This window comes from Castor canadensis, chromosome 19 (genome assembly GCF_047511655.1).
Source record: "Castor canadensis chromosome 19, mCasCan1.hap1v2, whole genome shotgun sequence".
Lineage (NCBI taxonomy): Eukaryota > Metazoa > Chordata > Mammalia > Rodentia > Castoridae > Castor > Castor canadensis.
In genome coordinates, this window is record NC_133404.1 from 29,932,140 (window position 1) to 29,954,366 (window position 22,227).

General features: G+C 47.4%; 1 protein-coding gene across 5 annotated transcripts in view; it reads left to right on the forward strand.

Annotated features, from left to right (window-relative positions):
* The first annotated feature begins 848 nt into the window (after window positions 1–848).
* Adamts17 (ADAM metallopeptidase with thrombospondin type 1 motif 17) overlaps window positions 849–22,227 on the forward strand; it is a 333,323-nt gene continuing 311,944 nt past the window's right edge. For all 5 annotated transcript variants that reach the window (XM_074061615.1, XM_074061617.1, XM_074061614.1 and 2 more), the window contains exons 1-3: window positions 849–1,030; window positions 1,443–1,813; window positions 11,924–12,089. In XM_074061615.1, the coding sequence (XP_073917716.1) occupies window positions 952–1,030; window positions 1,443–1,813; window positions 11,924–12,089 (616 nt within the window). In that variant the 5' untranslated portion in view covers window positions 849–951. The remainder of the gene's footprint in view (window positions 1,031–1,442; window positions 1,814–11,923; window positions 12,090–22,227) is intronic.

The window sequence follows — 22,227 nt, forward strand, 5'->3', positions numbered from 1 at the left end:
ACTAACTTTAGACTCTGTTAATGGAATCTCCTGCAGAACTCTGTAATATAGAATCATCTGAAGACTTCTGTTATCCGTATTCTGATGGGAAAAAAAAATCCACTCATTTTGTTGCTCAAAGACTTGGGTTCAAGTTCAATTTCTGCTACTTAGATCTTCAGTTTCCTAATCCCTAAAACCTAGTTTATACTCCTTCCTGCCTCCCTCGGAGAGTTCTTGCTGTTAGCAGTGAGCAACACTTGGCCGGAAGTCAGCACCACAAAGTCTAGCTTTGGCTCTAATTAACTCTCGAGGTAATTTAAGCAAACTATTTACGTGCTCTCTTCCTCAGTTTCTCCCTGGCTTCTGTGAGGACAACGACAACAGGAGGTGTGGTCGGATAAACACTGTAGATATAGCCATCAGGTGCAAACTCAGGTGTGCAGGAAACTGGGAGTTTTTCCAGCTGCAAAAAATCAAAATTGGTTTTACTGAAGATGTAGGGAGACTAATGCTTTTTTGGATGGAACTCGCTGGCCGGGATGATTTCTGGCCTGTCTTCCTGGGAAACTGGAGAGCAGGCTCAGAGGTGATTTCCAAAATGAGGACAAACTGAAGACCTGGCCTGTGTCCTCTAGGCTCCTCTAGCCAGCTCGCGCCCGCCACCTGCTGTCGCGTCCGGGCTACTGCCCAGAAACCACGTGTAAGAAAGTGCTTACAACCTAACTACGCACTTTGGGCTCTCCCAGTTCTAACCAATAGGAAGGCGGGAGGCGGGGCAGAGGACAGCAAATACCCAATCACCTCCTGCTTTCCGAGAGGAGGGCGGGGCTTGGGATTTACCACGTTGGGTTTGTCCGCAGCGCTAATTACTTTTTCCAAAGGCTGCAGGGCTTCACTCCGGCTGGCGCCGCCGCCTCGCGCGCTCCCGTTCCGCCGCCAAGGTCCTGGGGGCTGCCGGTCCCAAGTATCATGTGTGACGGTGCCCTGCTGCCTCCTCTCGTCCTGCCCTTGCTGCTGCTGCTGGTTTGGGGACTGGACCCGGGCACAGGTAGCGTCCCCTCTCCCACTTCCCCTTTCTCGCCCCTTCCTGTCCCCGCCGCCTTCCCTCTGCCCTCCAGAGGCATCCTGGCGGCCCGGGTGTCGCGGGCGGACCGCTGACAGCACCCGGGGCGGAGACGCAGGCTGCGGCCACGGGAACGGGCTCCGGACGGCTCCTGGCAAGGGCTCACGGTCGGCCGCCGGTTCTCTGCACGCCGATACCGCGGCGCCATCCCCGGAGGTGCTCGGGCGATCGCGCCGGGACACCTCCGGGTGGCGCTGCCTGGCATGGGGGTGCGGGGGTGAGGGGGAGGGAAGGACGTACCGGGTCCCGGCCGCGCAGGACCCCCGTGCGCGGCGGCCTGGAGGGCTGGCGGCCAGGCCGGCCCCGCCGCGCTGACGCGTCTCCTCTCTCCCCGCAGCTGTCGGCGACGCGGCGGCCGACGTGGAGGTGGTGCTCCCGTGGCGGGTGCGTCCAGACGACGTGCACCTGCCGCCACTGCCAGGCGCTGCGGGGCCCCGACGGCGGCGGCGTCCCCGCGCGCCCCCCGCAGCCCCGCGCGCGCGGCCTGGAGAACGCGCCCTGCTGCTGCACCTGCCGGCCTTCGGGCGCGACCTGTACCTGCAGCTGCGCCGCGACCTGCGCTTCTTGTCCCGCGGCTTCGAGGTGGAGGAGACGGACGCAGCCGGGCGCAGCGGACGCCCCGCGGAGCTGTGCTTCTACTCGGGCCGCGTGATCGGCCACCCCGACTCCCTCGTCTCACTCAGCGCCTGTGGCGCCGCCGGCGGCCTGGTACTGCGCGCGTCCCCCTCCGGGTCTGTTACGACGCCTGGGGTGGTCCCCGAGGAGGGCAGGGGTGGGGCACCTCGGCGACAAATCCAGCCTCCAGAAGGGCCAGAGAGAATGTTCTGTTTCCCCACCTCCCCCACTCCCACGTCCACCTCCACCTTCCTGACGGCCTTTATGTGATGAAAGGGGCTGGGAGAGGAAGACTCGCTCCGAGTGTCCGAGCTCCCGCGGGGTGCAGCAGATGGGGGCGCGTAGGGGAGTAAGCTGCAGCCCGCCTAGGGTTGTGCACGTGAAACTGTCCGGTTCCCCCAGGTGTGATGAGAACATAGCATCTGCACAGGTGTGGGTGTGGGCGTCATGGGGTGTTACCTTTATGTGTATATTGCACTGGGGGAGGGGAATAGGTGGTCATGTCCCTTCAAAAACTCCTCTGAGTCTTTTTATACCAGGAAAAGGAAGTTTAGATGGGACCCCAGGCAGGCTGTGGTTGAGCCACTCCTGTTGGTTGAAAGGAAAGAACCAGGAGAGAGTTGCCAGTCAGTGCCTTTGTTTCCTAAAACTATTAGCAGGTTTCTATCTGGTCTCCTCCCCCAGGGATGACTGTGGGATGCTTACATTGGTGCTAAGGCCCTATGTGTGCCCGACCGCTGTCTTCCCCCAAACTCTGCTGTATTTGAGGCACTGGTTACAGGGAGGACAGTTCTTGTGTATTTTTGCCTTGCATGTGCTCACACTTGATCACTTGGTTACACTGGTGCCCAGCCAAACACTTTTCAGTGTCTGCACCGTGCCCCCAAGGGGCTCAGATGGCTGGCAGATGGGCTACCCCCTGCAAAGCCCGGTATCACTCAGAGCATGAAATACTAGTGTCTTCTCTTTTATAATGACCAGCATCTAGGCAGGCAGTTCCTGATAGTAGTTTGTGTTTGCCCTTCCCAGGCACAAGACACTGCACCCCCCCCCCCGTTTTGCCCTTCATTTCTCTTGCACCCCCATCTAGAATCCTCTGTCCTCTACCCACACAGTCTGCACAAAGCCAGAAAGTCTGGGGGTCCAAGATTTTATGTGAGACTTCTGCCTGCTTCTCAGCCCTGTGGTGGAGGAACTTGGTGTCATTTCCTGGGATCAAGCAAATTTTCTTTTCAGGAAGTTTCTGAGTTCTTTTGCTCCACTGGGAGGAACTGGCAGTTTTGGTGAATCAAGGAAAATGGTGTCGGCCTGGAGGAGTCTGGTAGGCATTAACACGGAACAGGAGTGGAGAATGTGGGCTGTGGGCGAGGAGGCTTAAGTAGAAGTGAGAAGGTCTCAGATCACTGTAGGGCTTGGGTCAAGACTGTATCATGTTCTAGGAGGGACTCAAAGGCCCACATCATTTTTCCTGTTTTTGCCAAAGTGTTTCAAGTCTAGGTCACATCGCTGTACTGTACATGGAAACATCTGAATCCCATTTGCTGCGGTTTCGTGAGTTTCTGTAGAGGTCAGAGTTTATACTTCTTGGTGTAAAGTTTCCAGCGAGGAGCTATCTGTGAAGGAGCTGAGGCTGGAAATCTGGATAACATTGACTCTTAAGTCCTTACAGAAGGCATCTGAGCCAGGAAGACTGTGCTTCCCTTCCCTGCCATGTGAGGGCGCTGTGCTTTAGAGAAAGGAACCCAGCCAAGAGGCTGAGTCCTCCTCTGTGTTACAGTTGCTGGTGGACCTCTGAAGACTCTAGACTTTAAACTCCTGCTTGAGCAGACACTGCTGCTGTTTAGTCTGCCTCCTGTTCGTGTGATCTGGACGTTGGACACTTCTTCCCAAGCACGTGTAGACAAAGGGCTGAAGACAGGAGGAAAGAGATGGTAGGGTGACTTGGAGTAGACCTTTGGATGGCAAGGTAGTCCTGGAAAGCAAAGAAAAGAAAGGACCAGAACTTTGGCTAACTGGGTTTGTGCTGCATTCCATCTTTGGTTTGGTTCTCTGCCCAGGTGGGTGGTAATGTTGCGTTAGTCCCTCTTGACTGTGGTAGAAGCTCTGTGAAGTAGAGCAAGGTCAAGCAGATGGATTTTGGTGGTAGTGAATGGGAGCACTCAAAAAGCCTTGCTGAATCTAAAGAATGGTGTAGTTAGCAAACTGGAAAGGACCAGAATATTTTAGTCGTTGTGGGGCCATATAGTCTCTGTTACAATTTCTCAGCGCTGTCCTTGAAGTGTGAAAGCACCCATGGATGGTGCTGTGCTCAACAAAACCGTACTTCAGAGCATATCACTTTAATTTCTAGAAAGTTCTGTGGAATCTGCCTCCAAATGGAAGAGCACATCCAGCACAGGGGAGGAGGAAACAGGCTGTGTGTCCCATTGTGTGGAATCTGTGCTGTGTTGTGCCTAGAGATGTTGGGTGTTGCTTAAAGGAGATGCATTAATAGTATAGCGCATTACTTAATTGTTTATGGGGTGTGAAGAATAAGTCATATGTTCCATCTGCTCTTCCCGCCGTTTTGATTATGGGCAGAGGCGTTCCTCCTCTCTGTCTTATCTTGAAGAGCTATGCCAGCTGCACTCTTTTGGATCTTCAAAGACCTCAAGCTCAAAGATGAATTGTTTTCTGTTTATGCTTCTTCATTTTATTTACTTTTCAGGGAATTTTTAGTGTATTTTTTTAGAGGAGTTACTATAACTGTATAATGTCAGAGCAATGACATTTAGCCTTGTGGAGAAGTTATCTATACTCATAATAAATTTACATAAGTTTGGATCAGCTGTTTCCTGTGGAGAGCACCAGATCATAGAAGGCCAGTGGAATTCCAAGTTGAAGTTCTCAGGTAGTGGAGATGGTACTTCAAGGGTCACAGTGAGTGTTAGTTTTTGAAGGGGTTCTGTGTGCCTTCTCTGAAAAGAGTGGATGAAGGACTTGTTTTAGTCATTATGAGTAGAGAGGAGGAGTCCTCGAGGCTCTGCCATTGGGGTTGGAGCCGTGGCCATTCTTCTTCTTTCAAGCTCTGGAAAGCTCTAGCATCTGCCCATCCTTTCTTGGCTGAGGTTGTGGCCTGCCAGGGACGCATGGTGTGAAAGGCATGGGACCAGGCAGAACTCCAAGGAGATCTGGGCTGCAGATCATTAAGAGCCAAGCCCATTTTCCAGAAAGACCAAGAGAGGGGACAAGGTTCCTCCAGAGTCATAGCTATATGCCCCAGGACTTTTCTGGAGCTTCTGTTGTCCAGATTGGACACTGGATGGCTTGGTGCCCCAGCCCACCCTCACTCTGGCTGGTCAGCACAGCTGGACAGCCCAGGGCCATTTTTTGTGGCCCATAATTAGTGGTGCTTACATTCATAGCTCCATACAGCTCTTCCAGCTCACTGGGAACTTTTAAAGAATTCAGCCTCTGTTTTATAGGGAAGAAGTATAGTCCAGGTTGGAGTAGATGGGCGCTGAAGTGCACCAGCCAGTGAGTTAGGCAACAGTCAGTGGAAGTTTACGGAGACGGGGACCTTGTTCTCAGGAGGACAGCCTGCAGTTAAGGCCCCTAATGACGAGGGTTGGGATGTGGCTGCCTGGAGCTGTATAAAAATGTGTTTGATATTAAACTCTCTGTGGTTGGTTGATTATAAAATCGCCCTGCTTTATAATGCAACATCTCTTCATTGAGTATGGCTTACCATTTATTAGTCTGGGCAAAAATATTTTGGCGTGGAGTTCATTCAGAAGGGAGCAGGTAGAGCAAAGTACATCACAGTTCATCTTACGGCAGTACGGGTATGAGGAAGGCACATTGTCCCAAGCAGCTGATCAGTCGCTACCACTGAAGAACTGATCATGTAGTACATGAATATTTTTGGAAAATATAAGGCACACGTTTAGATTTTTGTAACAGGAAGCAATTGAGTGGAGGTTACGGTGTGGGAACATAAGACGGGCAAAAAACCCACATGGAAGAGTTGAAGAGAAGAACTCCAATCAGCAAATTCCAAGGCCCTTGGCTTCCTCCTCTGGAAAGACATTCATGTAGCCTCAGATGGCTCCTCTCCATCCTCTTTGACCTGACTTGCTTTCCATACTGTTTTGTTCCTCCTGGTTGTCACTGCTCGGTGCTTCATCCATCTGCAGCTCTCCAGAGCTGGGTGACACCTCTTTGTGGGCCAGTTGTGGCTGCTTTCTGTACCACTGCCCCTAAGCATGACCTAGGCTACTCAGATTTCTCCCTATTGAACTTGAACTTAGTTGGCATCATTTTACAAAAAGAAGTGGGTGATGGGATGATGAATTGAAGAAGTCACCTTTGACTGTATTCTTGAAGTGTGATTTCCTGGGTGCTGAATTGCCACAGCTGCCTGACCTTGGATGTGTGCCATGGGAGAGATTTCTGTAGCTTGTGGGTCTGAGGGAGCCACCCAGTCACTGGTTAACCCAGGCATGCTTCTGTGCCCAAGCACACAGATGCGTGGTCCTGCTCTTGTCTCTTAGGAAATGAAACTGCACAGCCAGGTGAGGCTGTGACTTTGATGAGTCATTTAATGTCTTTGAGTCTCCTCACCTGGAGCCATACAAGGGATAAATAACATTGGTCTTGCTTGGCATTGATGGGGTGAAATAAGAGACCCGTGTGAAATCATTAGTGTCTACCACATTAAAAGCAGATTTCTCCTTCAGCCCTATAGGCCATTCCCAGGCTTTTCCAGTAATAAATCAAGTCAGAACTGTTGATTGAAAGTACAGGTTATTTTCACACTCCTGCCGTTTGTAGAACACTGGTAGGCTCCCACTATGACTCAGAAATGCTGTTCAGGCCCTATCTGGGAAGATGGTCCACATGCATGTGGAAGGGAGGTGTGCCACTTTTGGGGTGGGTGAGCAATAGAGCTAGAAGGAGACTCTGAAGGCAGATGGGTCACTGGGGCCAGGCAGGCTAGAACCTCAGGGAAAAGGAGGGTTGGAGATGAAATGTGTACATCTCATGTTCTAAGAGGGAGGAGGGATGGCCAAGCCACCAAAGCTAGGTTGTCTTAAGATAAGGGATCCATGATTTGTGGTGGGGTGGTGGTTTTAGGAGAGGGAGGGAGATGAACTGGTCAGGTGTGCAAGTTAGAGGGGATGGAATCCTGGGTGACAACCTAAGATACCTTGAACCAAACATCACTGGCCCCTACAGGACCTGTTGAATGGATTGCTGGGCCCAACCCCAAAGTTTTTTTTTTTTTCTTTTTCTTTTATTATTCATATGTGCATACAAGGCTTGGTTCATTTCTCCCCCCTGCCCCCACCCCTTCCCTTACCACCCACTCCGCCCCCTCCCTCTCCCCCCCCTCAATACCCAGCAGAAACTATTTTGCCCTTATTTCTAATTTTTTTGTAGAGAGAGTATAAGCAATAATAGGAAGGAACAAGGGTTTTTGCTGGTTGAGATAAGGATAGCTATACAGGGCATTGACTCACATTGATTTCCTGTGCATGGGTGTTACCTTCTAGGTTAATTCTTCTTGAACTAACCTTTTCTCTAGTACCTGTTCCCCTTTTCCTATTGGCCTCAGTTGCTTTTAAGTTATCTGCTTTAGTTTCTCTGCGTTGAGGGCAACAAATGCTAGCTAATTTTTTAGGTGTCTTACCTATCCTCACCTCTCCCTTGTGTGCTCTCGCTTTTGTCATGTGCTCAAAGTCCAATCCCCTTGTTGTGTTTGCCCTTGATCTAATGTCCACATATGAGGGAGAACATACGATTTTTGGGCTTTTGGGCCAGGCTAACCTCACTCAGAATGATGTTCTCCAATTCCATCCATTTACCAGCGAATGATAACATTTCGTTCTTCTTCATGGCTGCATAAAATTCCATTGTGTATAGATACCACATTTTCTTAATCCATTCGTCAGTGGTGGCCAACCCCAAAGTTTTTGATGCAGCATTTCCAGAGAGCTGTAGGGATGCTGCTGCTGGCAGTCCTTTGAACAGAAGAGGGAAGAAGCCATGGTGAATAACCCCATATTCCCAGCGGGCGGCTGGCTTTGAAAAGACCAAGTGTTCAGACTTTTCACATTTGCAGAGGCAGCAGCAGGACTGTGAGGGGAACTCCAGATTGTGCCTGCAGATGGGAGCAGGTCAGGAAGCCCCTTATATGTGCGAGAGGGAAGGGGTGCAGGAGAGGCATGAGCCCCCAAACGCCACTGTTGTCCACGAGGGCATCAGAGGCAGGTGTGATGGCAGGCCTGCGGTCACAGGAATGCTCTTCTCCTTGGAGGCCACCTCACCACTCCATTGACTTGGTCCTCAAACACCCTTGCCAACCTATCTCATGGCAGAGAAGGTGACCCCAGGCCCACTCTGGTCAGTCAAGAAGCCACAGCTTCCCGAAGAAGGGCTGGGGAGTGCCTAGGACACTGAAATTCCATTGTGGACTTTGTGGGAAGATGAGTCTGACAGTCAAATGGCTTCATCCCTTCCCACAGAGGTGGGGCAGAGTGTCTTCCTGTAGTCCTAACCACATCTCCTGTGCCATGTTGAGGGGCTGTGCTTTTGTGAGGAGGTGATAAAAGCCTGTCTTCCACACATTTACGAAGGCAGTGAGAGCTAGTCCTGCTTGTAGGGGGAGGTGAGAGTGGGGCTGACAATACTTTCTTAAGGCAGCCCAGAAACCCTTCAACGCAAGGACCCAGAACAAAGAGAGTTGAAAGGTAACTGCTCAGAACTATTAAAGGATCGGGTTCTCCCTGATGCATTTTATTTGACCCACACTTCTTTTGTGTAGGATACCCAATCTTGCAAAACATTAAGGTTTCCTTTAAGAGCATCCTTTCACGGGGATTATTGTTTCCTTTCAGTCTGTCTGCCATGGCCTTTATTCCTTCCCAGGTCTCTGTAGATGTTTGCCAGACTCTTGCATCAGCAAGACCAGCCTCATTCCTGAGATTTCTTTGCTGCCATCACTGCAGCGGGGAGGCCTTCAAGGAACATTTTCATGGGGCTCATTTCAGCATGCATAGTGATTGGAAGATTGATACAATTCAGAGCAGCCCTGGTCAGCTTTTGGGGCCATGAGGCAGCAGTGAGCTAGAAGCCAGGGCAGTATAGACAGAGCCCTACAGCTAGAGGAAGGCCCAGGTTCCCCACCCAGGTGCTTCCAGACAGTGAAGTCAAGCCAAATCTCTAGCATCCAGTTAAAAGGTAACATGGAGTTTCTCACTTTGGCTGCACAAGGAGATTTCCTGGTGAGCTTTATAACAGCTAATGCAGCAGGCCCTGCCTCGGGCTTGGGCATCAGGGGCTTCAGAGCTCCCTTGGGATGAGACCCACCAAGCAAGGGCACCATGGGCATTCTGTTCCAGTGAAGAACAGCCCAGTCCACTCACAGGTTTTGAGTAACTGTGATAAGGCAAATGCTGGAAAAATAAGGAATAATTCTGATCCTGTTTCAGAAGAACAAAGTACTGGATCATGAAAATATCCAGTGACATGGGACAGTGAGCTGCTGGGAAGGGGGTTTTACTGGGGGAAGAGAGGTTGTCACAGAAACAGGGAGGGCTGGAAAGTACTTTGGGGCAAGATTGTGTATGGGGGGACCCAAGTAACACTTAAAAATTTTTTTTACCCATATCAGGTATACACATTTGTGGGACAAGTGTCATTTCCCAACAGAACATCTTAGCACTGGTAGTTTGTGGATCAGGTTAGAGACACCGAGGAAGCCCAGGAAGGGTGGAATGGGGCCTTTCCATGTGCTGGCTGACAGCTTTGTGCAGCCTTCCTGCCTGCATGGCTGGTCCTGGCTACATCCCTGCCTGAAGGTCAAGGTCCTAAAAGGACAAGGGGCTGCCAGGTAAGAATACAGCTGGTATTCTGTTTATCTGTCTCTCACCAGGATTGTTGTTTTCTTGCCCAAGTGGATGGAAACCAGTATGTGGGTTTCAAAAAATTCTAAAGACAACCTCCTCAAGAAACTGGATCTCACATTTGCGTGTATGTAGATAAGTCATTGAGATCTGTGTCTAAAACTTGTGTTACATTGGAGTTAACTGCTGCCTGATTTTTGTACCAGGTCTTGTGAATGTAAACTGAAGCAATGATAACTGACTTTGAAAGTGCTGAGAAGTAGGGCTGACTTGACCTTTGACAGTCAGGATGCCTGCAGAAGAGAACAGCCTCTCATCAGAGTTGAGTGCGTTCTCCAGGGACCACCAGGCTCCTTCCTGTGCAGTGGGCCATACCTCTCCACCTTATTTGCTGATTGTTAATATTCTACTCCTGGGCTGCTTTGTGCACAGCCGTGGTGGAGCTCTGCACATCCCACCGCAGCCCCTCTCTGCTTCCACTTCTTCAGCCTCTTCCAAGGATCATCGTGAACAAACTCAAGTTTTCACTTCAAAGGAGAGGGAAGGAAACAGGGCTGTCCTGCAGGTCATGCAGTGCCACTTTGAGACAGTTTTATTTGGGCAGTAAAATCTGTGAGTTGTTCTTGGCAAAAGTTCTAATGAAATGGAAACCTTGAAATCTGCTTAGAGCTGTAAGTATGGACCCACTCTGTATCTTGAAGACTGAAGATTGTAGGTGATCTTAGGAGTGGCTCCTGATTTACCTGTCAAGTGGTATGGTACTGGTGCATCCTTCTAGGACATCAGGATCATTTGTCTCATTTGGCTTGAGTGAAATCTGCAGTCCTTGAGGCTGGAGGACTTGCAGTGCTGGGCAGAGAATGATATTTCTCAAACTGTAGTCCGTGGACCAGCAGCTGTTGTCATGTGGGACCTTGTTACAGATGCACGCTGTCGAGTCCCACCCCAAGATCTCCAAGTGATTTTGGTGCATGGGAGGGTTTGAGAATCACTAGTTTATGTATCTTTGGATTTTGAAAAGTAATGGTGGAAGAAAGGATGTCTGTGACCCCCAAGACAGATCTCAATCCTCTTGCCAAGTCAGTTCTGGAGTGTTGCTTAGCACAGGGGACATTGACTACACAGAACAGGGTACAGACTGGGTCTCCTCCAGGTCAGGTCCTTGTGGGATGTCTTCCTTGTTTTGTTGACTCCACAGAAGGGAAGCCTGCAACAGGTGTTCCGGGCAAGGAGGTTGACTAGTTTTAATACTGTCAGCATTGCTTCCAGAGGAGGGGAAAGTTCTCTGCATCGTATTATTTTTTTCTAGAATTAATATTCTAGGAATTGTTTTTTTTCATTTCTTTTCAAATCTTAGCAAGTTCTTGCAATCACTTTACAAATTTAGTGACTTGTAATTTTTATTTAAAACTGTCTTTAGAAATTTAACATCCAATTTCACTTTCAAGTTCTTAACATTGTCTGATTTAAAAAAAAACCCTTCACAAATACTTAAGCAATTCTTATAAACATGGGAAGGCCAAGATCTCTTATACATTCTAATACTGCTTATAAACCGAACAAGATTTTAAAATCACAAGTCTAATAAGTCAGTGATAGCCTTCAAATTAGAATAACAACTCTATAATCCATTAGATACTCTGCCAACTTCTTTTAAATGCTACAAGTTCTAAAAAAAAGTGCAAATCCCATCACGACATGATTAATCCTGACGGACTTCATTGTCTTGGTGTTTAATTCTAAATATCCCTAGGGATAAGATACATTTTCCTATAGGGGTGTCATTTTTATTCCCCAAAATTTTGGGGCTGCTTCTTCAAATGGACTTAAAAATTTTTTTTTAAATTTTGTCTTGTGAGACAGGATCTTACTATGCACCCAAGGCTGGCCTTAAACTTGCTCTCCTCCTGCGTTCTAGGATTACAGGCATGTCCCACATGCCTGGCTTAAACAGACTTTTAACAGGGTGGTATTAAAAATAAGTTTTATATGAAGTTTTGAAACATTTATGATAAACTCACCCATCTTTTCTGAAAGCAGACCTGGAAAATGGGGGTAGATAGATACCTTTGTACCCCCTCCCTTTTTGCCCCCTCAAAAATCTCCCAAAACCAGTGCTCAGTGGGATCTTTTAAAGTCAGACAAAAACTCACTCTTAGGCTCGGGTAAATCTGAGCAATTTGCAAAGAAAGAAGTCCAGACATGGAAAACCAAATCTTAGCAAGGTGGCCTTGCTGCCCTCGGGCTGCTGGGGCTGTGGACTGGGCAGTGTGAGTGAGGATGACCAACCTCCTGTGTTCCTTTCCTTCCTGGGCAGGTTGGCCTCATCCAGCTGGGGCACGAACAGGTGTTCATCCAGCCCCTCAACAATTCTGGGGGTCCATTCAGCGGACGAGAGCATCTGATCAGGCGCAAATGGCCCTCCGTCCCCAGCCCGTCCTCCGAGGTCCAGGACCCCAGGCCCCTGTGCAAGGTTCTAACAGGTGAGTCCAGGCAACAGTGTGACTGGATGCAGTGAGGCCCCAAATATGCTGACATCACATGAGTGAGAACTTACCGTCCTGCATACGGTCGTGTGTCCTTTAGTGGTGGGCACGTGTTCTGTGAAATGTTCACTGGGTGATTTCATTGTTGTGTGAGCGTCGTAGAGTGTAGTTACACAAACTAAGCTCACTGTGGTGTCACTGGGTGTTAATAATCTTACGTTGCCCATTGTTGACTGGAACATAGTGGTCTGGCACGTGACTATGTTCTGGAAGCTGTTTTGTTGTTCCTGAAGCCACTTCCGTTTCTATGTATATTAGTGTCAGCACTTCATACATAGCAGCCCTTTGAAAAAGTGATCATTTTACTTCTATCTCCTTCATGCAGGGCCTCTTTTTTGTTTAGGGGCAGGGAGCGGCAGTGCCGGGGTTTGAACTCCAGGCCCTCTACTTCCTAGGCAGGTACTCTACTGCTCGAGCCACACCCCTAACACTTTTTGTTTTGATTTCTTAGATGGGGTCTCACTTTATATCTGGGCTGTGCTGGACCATGGCCCTCCTGTTTACATCTCCTGCATAGCTGGGATAACAGGTGTGGGCCACACCTGTTCTTATTGGTTGACAGATGGGATCTTGTAGTCATTTGTGCCCGGGCTGGCTGTGAACTGTGAGCCTCCCAATCTCTACCTCCCAAGTAGCTAGGATTACAGGTTTGAGCCATCAGCAGTGGCTCAATCTTATGTACCAGGAACAAATGGAGGCCTAAAACAACCTGGGTGACTTAACTGGGTCGCTGTGGGTGCTGTCAAGCTCCAGGTTGGCAGTTGGAGCTGGAAGGGTGGTTCTCTTCCTGCTAGTGTTGTCCTGCTTGGAGCTTGCCTGCTCTTCTAGCACAGCGGTCCCCAACCCTGGCTGCCTGGTTAGAGCGGCCCCTCGATCAGCTGCAGAAGCTGGGAACTTTGTAGGAAGGCACCTCTCTAACCCGTGACCAGAGCATCTGGAACCTTGGGATCACCTGTTCTTACATTCTGATCAAAGTGGTTCGGGTGTGACTTGGTGTCATTGTTGTCTAAAGTGATTCTAACAAGCAGTTTGGGGTGAGAACCCTGGGCTTTATATTTTGCGCCTCTCCGAGCAACTGTGCATTGTCTGTCAGGTGTTTAGGAGCATGTCATGGTGCTGGGTCACCAGCAGTCTGCCTGTCAATGTCCCCTGGTGAAGCTGGGTAACCCACAGCTCAAGTGGTGTTTCCTCCCAGGAGGTCAGGGGACCCCACAGCCAACTTTTAGGAGTTGTGCTTTTTGTGGTTCAGAGTTATGTTCATATGAAAGTGGAGTGTGTCTCGGGTTAGTAGGCCGTGGCCTGGGAAATAAGTTGAAGATAGGATATATCTATCTGTCATAATAACTTTGAAATTTGTAAACAAGGCTTGTTGCCCAGCTTGGCCCTTGCCTGCAGACCTCAGGGGGACTGATTGTCACCCCCTCGCCCAATCTGTGTGTGACTGGGAGGTAGTAGAGATAACTGTGCTGGATACAGGCCTTCTCTGAGACCCCAGAGAGCTCTGAGTCATGCGTACATGGAAAGAGAATTCCACCTGACTTCAGGGTTTTCTCTGTTCCTTTCTGTACAGAAAGCAGGGAAGACAGAAAAATCCCTTCCTTTTTTTTTTTTTAAATAGGAAGCAGGGGTTTTGGCAAGTCTGACAGTTGGCTGTGGATGCGGAGTTGGTGTCAGTGTGCCATTTTACTGACTCTATGTGGTCAGTTTCAGGGGATTTTTTTTTTTTTTTTCCTGTATCTGCTGTGCAGTAGATGACTGTTAGTCATTCTAAATCCTGTTGCTTTCTGTTGCTGACCTGAACACTAGTTCAGAGAGAGGCAGAGCTCTCCCCAGGGTGGTGGTTCTCAACCCTGCCTGTACATTGGCCTCACCTGGAGAGCTTTAACCACAGCTCAGGCCTGGGATCTGCGCCCCACCCTGCCCCAGACGCTTTAATTGGTCTGGGGTTCACCCTGGGCATCTGGTGAGGTAACAGCTCTCCAGGTGGTTCTAATGTTCTGTTGGCATTGAAGACCACTGCTAAGGACTATTAAATGCGAGTAATAGCACCTGAGGGCCATCAGAAGCAGATTATCTCAGATGAGAACCTTCGAGGAGCACCACACAGTGAAAAAGCAAAGGCAGCTAGGTTTTTGTCTCACTCTTCACTAAGCCACTGTCACCAGCTGCTAGTCGGTGACCAGAAGCCCTTGTGCTTATGATGAGATAATGGGATACTTATCTGATGACCTGGCCCTGTCCTCTGTAGGGGACAAGAATTGCTGACAAAATGACAAATAGTGCTTGGATGTGCATTTTTGTGCCTTAGGCTGGTTTCGAGGCACTGTTTTGGATAGATTGTTTAGCCTTTAATGAAAGAAATAGATGAACACAGCATGGGTTGGGTGGGATAGAAACTGAGTTAAGAGCAGCCATGCAAGGCTGTAGAGAGAAATTTCTGAATTTGACTTAAAAACAACCTCCCCATTCCTTCCTCCAAATCTGGCATCTGCTCTCTGTATAATTAAGGCCGCACAAAACTCCAAATCCAGCCTGATAGGATCATAGACCCTGAAGAGAGGAATATATTTTACTTCTGGTCCTTCTTGCTTTGCATGAAATACTCCTCGGTGTTGAGAAAGACTGGGCCTTTTAATAGGCTTAGGTAATAAGCCCTCAATTAGACCCTGTCTAGTTTGGGTTAGCTTTCAAACACTGAGAGTTTTCTTTACTGGGATACCATTTTGAAGTTTCCTGGAAAGGTTGATCAGATTAATCCAGTACCTCTCCCATGGGAGTATACCCTTTCTGGCTGAACATGGTAGCGCCTAGTTTCGCTGTTGTTGAGTTTGTATTCTGCTAACCTTGGACTAGGCCTCACAGTGGCTTAGCTGGCTCGGGCAGGTGAGGAGTCTGTCAAGTCTTCACCCTCCGTGGAGCACATAACTTGCTTGAAAGTTGAACCTAGGTAAGCCGCCATGTTGTCTGGTGTTTTGTGTCTGGGCAGGGCTGGGGCTAGAAGGACTGTCACAGTTGAGGCCACCTGGATGGACTCACTTCCTTCTCTTAGATACTCTGACTTATATTTCTAGAAGACTTTCAGGCACTCCTGGTAAGGGACAGGCTGATCCTATTTCTTTTCAGCTCCTTCTTTTTAAGGTCTTATAAACTGGTCCACAAAATAAAACTCCAGGTTGGAACTTGGCATGAAAATATAGTCTGCAAACTTTTTAAGATATTTTGATGAGATCATGAGTTTTGAAGAGAGGAAGGTTTTTTGGCTATTTCCAACAACTAAAATGGTGCTTTGGATATGCTAAAATGTTTCTTGATTTTTAAGTGGTTATTTTTACTTCAGCCCCTCCCCCCTTTTTATTTGTCTTTCTCCTATTCTTATTTTAATTTTCTCAATTCAGATTCAATTTACAGTTTTCCCATCACCATTTTCATGGCTTAAAGTACCAAATTGACTCTGTCTCCTCCTCCTCTTAGTTGTCACATGGAGGATGGTAGTCCGGGGGCCAATGGAAGACTAATTTGCCATGAGGCATTTTGTCTTTTTTTTAAAAACTTTTTTTTCCTGTTTTTTTTTTTTTTTTAAATTAGTGTTATTAATTGTACAAAGGGGTTTCCTTGTGATATTTCTATGCATGCATATAATATAGGTTGATCAAATTCATCCCTTCTATTACTATTCTCTCCCTCCACCATGAGGCATTTTGAAAATAGGAGTCACACCTTTCCAGTGGTCATGAGCTCATGAAACTTATGACTACACCCCAGACGGTGATGCTTGTGAAGCTCCGTTGTCTACTTTATAATTTCAGTTCTGTTATGATTGTTTTTAAAAATCATTAGCTATTTTCTTTTACTGTTTCATTTATAACATTTTAAAGCTTGTTTCAGTGAGTATATGGAAAATATAACTCTTCAGAAATTGTACATTGTTACTTTATGCAGGAATTTGCACGTATATGTATATATATTCTGTAGAACAAGATGGGCCACGACTTTGTATCTAGTAAGATTCATTTGATTGGAAATGACAAATCAGATTGGCTTAAACACTAGACACACTGACATAGGATTATAGAACTGGTAGGTGAACCAGGAGGTTGGACTTCAGGTAAGGCTTGATCAAGCTTGGCTTCTCTGCATTCCTTTTTGCATGACTCTTTAGTTCTCAGCTTGGTTCTTTAGAGGTAACAAAGGGGCAGCTCAGAAGAGAAGGTGAGGTCATCTGTTGAATAGGGATTTGAGGTGGGTTAGCTTAGATTACTCTCACCACTGCTTTCAAATGTGTCAAGGCAGGATCAGCTCTCTCCTTCCTGAAGAGAATAGGTCCTAGGCCCCATGTGACTAGGGGGGTATCATTGCCATCTGTCCCTGTCCCAGTGACCTGGAGGCCACCACATGCTTGTCAGAAGTCTAGTGGTGTAGATTCATGACAGCATTGATCCAGTTCTAATCCATCTTTCCAGCCCATGTGCTTGAAAATGTGGCTGCTTCCTTGCGTTTTCACTCCCCCTGTGCCCAGAGGTCACCGTGGCTCCTGGTCTCTGCTGACTTAGGGAGATAGGGTTCTTGAAAACTTCTTTTAACTCTCCAGTGGGTGTAAAAAACAAAACAAAGTCATGATTTCTTTCTGGTTTTATTCAGTGTTCTTTTTGACCACTGTGATCTTTCTTGTCCATCTACATTTTAACTGCAAGCAAAACCTAAAAGCAATGTCAGTAAGTTGTTAATAGGAATTTCTTCAAGTCAGCATTTTATGTATTGACTGCGTGTATTTGCCCAATATTTTTATATTAGCTCTAAAAGCAGATGTTACAATTTTAAGAATGATCACTTCACAAGAAAGAGAAGAATCATGGTAGAGGCTTCATCCTCTCCTTTTGGTGTGATCCAGAAAGAGTCCCTAATGTCTTTGCCTCTGTGACAGTCTGTTATGTCTTCCCTGAAGAAATACCACATGTTGGGAGCGTACACCACGGGAAATGTTTCCTTACAGTTCTGGAGGCTGGAAACCTGAGATCAGGTGTTGGGAGGGTTGGCTCTTATGATGCTGGGAGGGAGAACCCACCCTGGCTTCTCCGAGGCCTGTAGATGGCTGCCTTCCCTTTGTGTCTTCCTGTGTCGTCTCTCTGTCTATCTCTGTACCAAGCTTTCTCTTATGAGGACACCAGTTATACTGGATTAGCGCCCACCCTTGTGACCACATTTTAACTAAGTTATCTCTTAAAAAAACAGAACAAAACTCTATGTGCCAATTCCTTCTCATTCTGAGGAACTTGAAGGTGGGACTTGTGGATCTTGGGAACACAGTTCAGACATAGCAGCCTCTATTTTCTCACCTGAGCCACTGAGCTGATAATGGCTGGCTGCCTTGTCTGTTTCTCAGGCCATTGCTGATGACCCCCCAAGTAAGAGCAACTGGTACCGCTACTGGCCATACTGGGGGCTCACCCAGGTACCCTCACAGATGCCTGGGAACTAAAGGAAATTTGGGAGAAATTCAAAATAGACTATCCGTAATAGCAGATATCATGTTTGGCTGGTCCTCTCCTCCCAATTTTACTTTTGATAAATAAGCATTTGAGGAACTGGGTGACCTCAGGCAGGTTAGCAAGGGCTGAGCCCCTCTGGCCTTCAGTCTCTTCTACAACTGGACAATATGATATACCTCTTAGGGGTTTGTGAGTGTTAAACAAGAGAGTTGCAAGCCTACCATTTAGCAGCTGCTGCAGTTCTGATGGTTCCTCATTAGCAAGGTCACCACTCCAGTGCTCTGGTTCTAGATTAAGTGGGAGAGGAACAGAGCAGGGAGTGGAAGGTTCTCACAATTGTCCTTGAGTCTATCACCTTTGCCTTGCGAGTAAATTAATAACAAATCAAGGAACCTTAGTATTTCTAGACAGGTCAGGTGCTTCGACTGCCCCCTCATTGACCCAGGGACCTGACACTTTTCTGGGGAGACAGACAGGAAGGAAGTCAACAAAGTTAGCAGGTACATGTTACTCTGTTATGAAATACCGGGCATAAACACAACCCAAGACAAAAACTGGAGATCCACATCCCCCGTGTTCAGATTTGAGCTGTGTTAACATCTGGCCAGAGTTGCTTCAGGACTTTGAGAAAAATGAACATTTCTGGCTGTGCCTTGCCAGCTCTCTGGCTTATTCCTCAGCAGGAAGTACCATGCCATGTGGTAATGTCGGCGTGGAACCTTCCTACACGTTCTTTTATACTTTCAGTATAAGACTTTCCTATGTTAAGTAGTTTTGGATTGTGTTCTGGACATTATAAATGCCCTACTGGAGACTCTGGATTCTGTTCCTCCGAAGAGTATGTTAGCAGGGACTTCATTTTGTTGGACACAAGCTACAAAATTTGTATCTTGGGCAGCAGCTCACATCCTGGTTCAGTTTTTGTATCTTTAGCTATGGTCTGTCCCATGTGGGGATTATTGAGGTGGAATCTATATGCAGAATTTTGGATCTCTTCTTCCAGTATGCCCCTCAGCCCCATAAATACCAGTCACTCTGTTACCCTGCACTCCCCACCTTGGGGCTGTAGGTCATGAGCACTGCAAGCTTTCTGAGGGAGCACTGGCTCCAGGCTGGCCCTGCCGAGGCCTCCTTCAGTATTCTATGCTGTGCCTTTCTTCCAGGTGTTAACTCCCCAGTATTCCTGCATTTGCTGACTTTCCTGGACTTTTTGGACTTCCGTAGTTTGCTTAAGTTTATAGTTGCTGTCCATGGGAGATTTAGGTCTGTTCGAAGCTTGTTGGGGTCTAGAGGCGTGCTCAAGTGCTACAGTGCTAGCCTAGCAAGCTTGAGGCCCTGAGCTCAAAAACAATCAAACAAAACCAAGGAAGTTTTTTGGCCATGCTGCAGTCCTTCTGACAGTGATTCTTTGCTGAGATTTGCATTTTAGTCTAGAAAATGGGTATTTTTGTTTCAATAAATGTTTTACGTATAAATTAAAACATATTCCTTAACTGTTACGAACGGGGTTGTGTATATCCATTAGCTCAAGTTGTTGTGATAGCAAAAGCATTCATATTTGCATTATCTTGGCCCTGCTTGATTTGCTCATTTTAGAGGTATAAGTAAAATGACAAACATTGTGGTTTGGCCAATTTTATCTTTTACTTCCATCAACTTGTATTTCGTGTGTTGTAAGGCAGTATTATTTGGTACATACAGGTGTAGGAGCTGCATACCTGGTCCATTACTCCTTTCATTATCATGGAGTAGACCAATTTCTCCCCCCATTTTTTTTTTTTGGTGGTGCTAGAGTTTGAACTCAGGACCCAAGTTTCCTCGGCAGATTCTCTTCCAGTAGAACCAAGATCCCAGTCCTTTTTGCTTTGGTTATTTATTTATTTATTTATTTTTTGAGAGAGAGAGAGAGAGAGAGAGAGAGAGAGAGGTGCTATCATATTTTTGCCTGGGGCTGGTATGAACCTTAATTCTCCCATTTATGTTTCCCTGGAATGACAGGCATACACCACAGTGCCTGGTTTATTGGTTGAGATGGGGATCTCACTAACTTTCTGCCTGGGCTAACCTTGAACCATGATCCTCCCAATGTCTGTCTCCCAAATAGCTGGAATTGTAGGTGTGAGCCACCATGCCTAGTCTTAATGGAGTAGTCAAATTATTATCTTCAGTTTACCCAAACTGTCTTTGTTTTACCCGTACTCTTACTTTTAGTGTTGATTTAACTGAATATTGAGTTCTAGGTTGAGTATTGTCTTCTCCTAATGCTGTGAGGATGATGTCTGTGGTCCGGTTTCTAGTTTGGTTTGTGAAACATCTTCTGTCCATCTGATTTTACATTCTGTGTAAACAGTCTGCCTTTTCTCTCTGCAGGTTTAAAAACTGTTAGTGTGTTTGTGTTCTACTGTGTGTCTCTGGTGGTTTTCCCATCTTTGTGGTCTTTGGGACTCCTGGGTTTAGCTGTGAGGAGTCGAGGCTTTTGTCAGTGCTGAAACCCTCTGAGCCCCTGCCTCACTGAGGAGTGCCTCTTTGGTCTTCTCATGCACCTTACCATTCCTCCTTCCATGTTTTCTCACTTCTCTTTAGGTTCCAGGTTCTGGAGAACCAGTTCCCCCATTCACCTGATTTCTCTCAAATTGGTCTTATCCCCATTTAGTTTACCTGCTGGAGTTTAATGTTGGTAATTCTTGTACTTCTTGATGTTTATTCTTTCTCAAATCCATCTGTTCTTTTTCTTTTCTTCCTCCCTCCTTCCTTTCCCTCTTTCCCTTTCTTTCTGACAGAGTCTTGCAACTAGACTGGGGCAGGACTTTGAACTCTCAATGTTCCTGCCTCAACCTCCCAGTTACACCTTACATATTTTTTTGGCATAATTATTTGAGGTCGTTTTTGAGTGAGTCCACCTTCTGAATTTCTTGGGGTTGCTGGTCCTTCCTTCTGTCTACAGTGTCTTCCCACTGATCGTCTCCACAGCTGGAAGCAGTGGCCCCTCACCCTCTCGGGCAGCATCTGTGCTGGATTGCTGAGGTTGCGACTCATCCACTTACTGTTACAAGCATTCTGTTTCCCTGTGTTTCTGGCATGTGGAGCTCTCCCTCTATTTTGCATTTGACTGAGGTATTGTCTTACCTTGTTGGTCTGTTATAACAAAATGCTAAAATAAAAACTAGGTGGCAGAACTTTACTTATTTCAGTTCTGGAGGCTATAAGTCAAAGATCTGGACACCAGCAGGTTTGGTGTTTGGCATGGGCCTTTGTCTCACTGAGTGCTCCTTAGGTGAGAGGGCAGGGGGCCACTCGAGCCTCTGTGAGACAGTCATGAGGGCCCACATGCTTGAATCATCTCTCAAAGCCCCACCTCCTAATACCATCCCATCGAGGGTTAGGTTTTAGTGGATAAATTTTGGGGGTTCAGATCATAGCAGTCATTAAACATTTTTTTGTGGGGGCTGTTTTACATTCTTCATAGTAATTGTAAGTTTTCGTAGTTGTCTCTAATTCATGAATAGTTGACTCCTCACTACAAGTATTGAGGCTCAAGTGTGTAAAGATAGCACTTAATCTCATCATCTAAAAGTCAAGTTTGCGTGCACTCTGGCCCCTCACCTCCGTCACTAAGGGAGGCGTTGGCTTCCATTGCCTTCTGTTACATGTAGATGTCCTGGGGCCTCATAAGGGCAGAACTTTGAAGCAGACCTTCAGTCCTCCTGGCTTTCTGGGTACTGTTGAAGAGTGTTTTGTAGAAATCCCAGGTGCATCATTAAATGGCTCCCATGTGTGTGTCTGTGCCATCCTTGATGACAGCACCTTTGGGAGGAGCCATGGGGGCCTGCCCTCCCCTGGGTCTGTGGTATGGGGAACATTCTAGATTCTTAGAGATGCCCATCATGCTTCCAGGCTGTCGAGGTCTCCCCCCAATCCCGACCCCTTGTTCTGGTCCTCCCACTCGTCTTAAGGATGTCTTCTACCTCAGTGTGATTCTTTTGGGAGCTTAGGTTTCAGACAGTAAAGCCAAGAGTGGTGACTGTGCCAAGGCAACATCTGCTTTGGGTCTCCAAAGTTCCTGCTGCAGAGGCGACCCTGTCACAGTAGCCTAGAAAGAAAACCACATTCACACCCCTGTAGTCAACAGACCAAAGTCTCTTGTTGACCTCAAGCACAAGTACTGTCTCTTTAAGAAAACACTCAATGATTTAAACATTGTATGGAACCTGAGTTTGCTCCCTTAGGTGTGTGTGGGGGGGTTGTCAGGCAACTGGCAAAGTGTTTCTTGGGCCCCTGTCCTAGTGTGGCCCTATTGTGTTTCTAATGTGTGCTTGCAGCCTGTCCAAGAACCTGAGCTGGTTAATGGATGGCTATGCAGGGCTCTTTAGTGGAGGATCAGAGGGTCCCACAGACCTCCCACTCCTCTGAGGCTGAGAACCCATATCCACATTCTGTGGCAGCCTCTTGCTGGAGTTAGGACGATGTGGAACTCTCCAGATGGATGTTGCTTAGACCTCAGCGTTTTCTTAGGAAAGCCTTTGGGGCACCTTTTGCTTGGTGAGTGGTCCCTAGGAATCATTTTCTGTTGTCTTCCATGCTTAATTCTT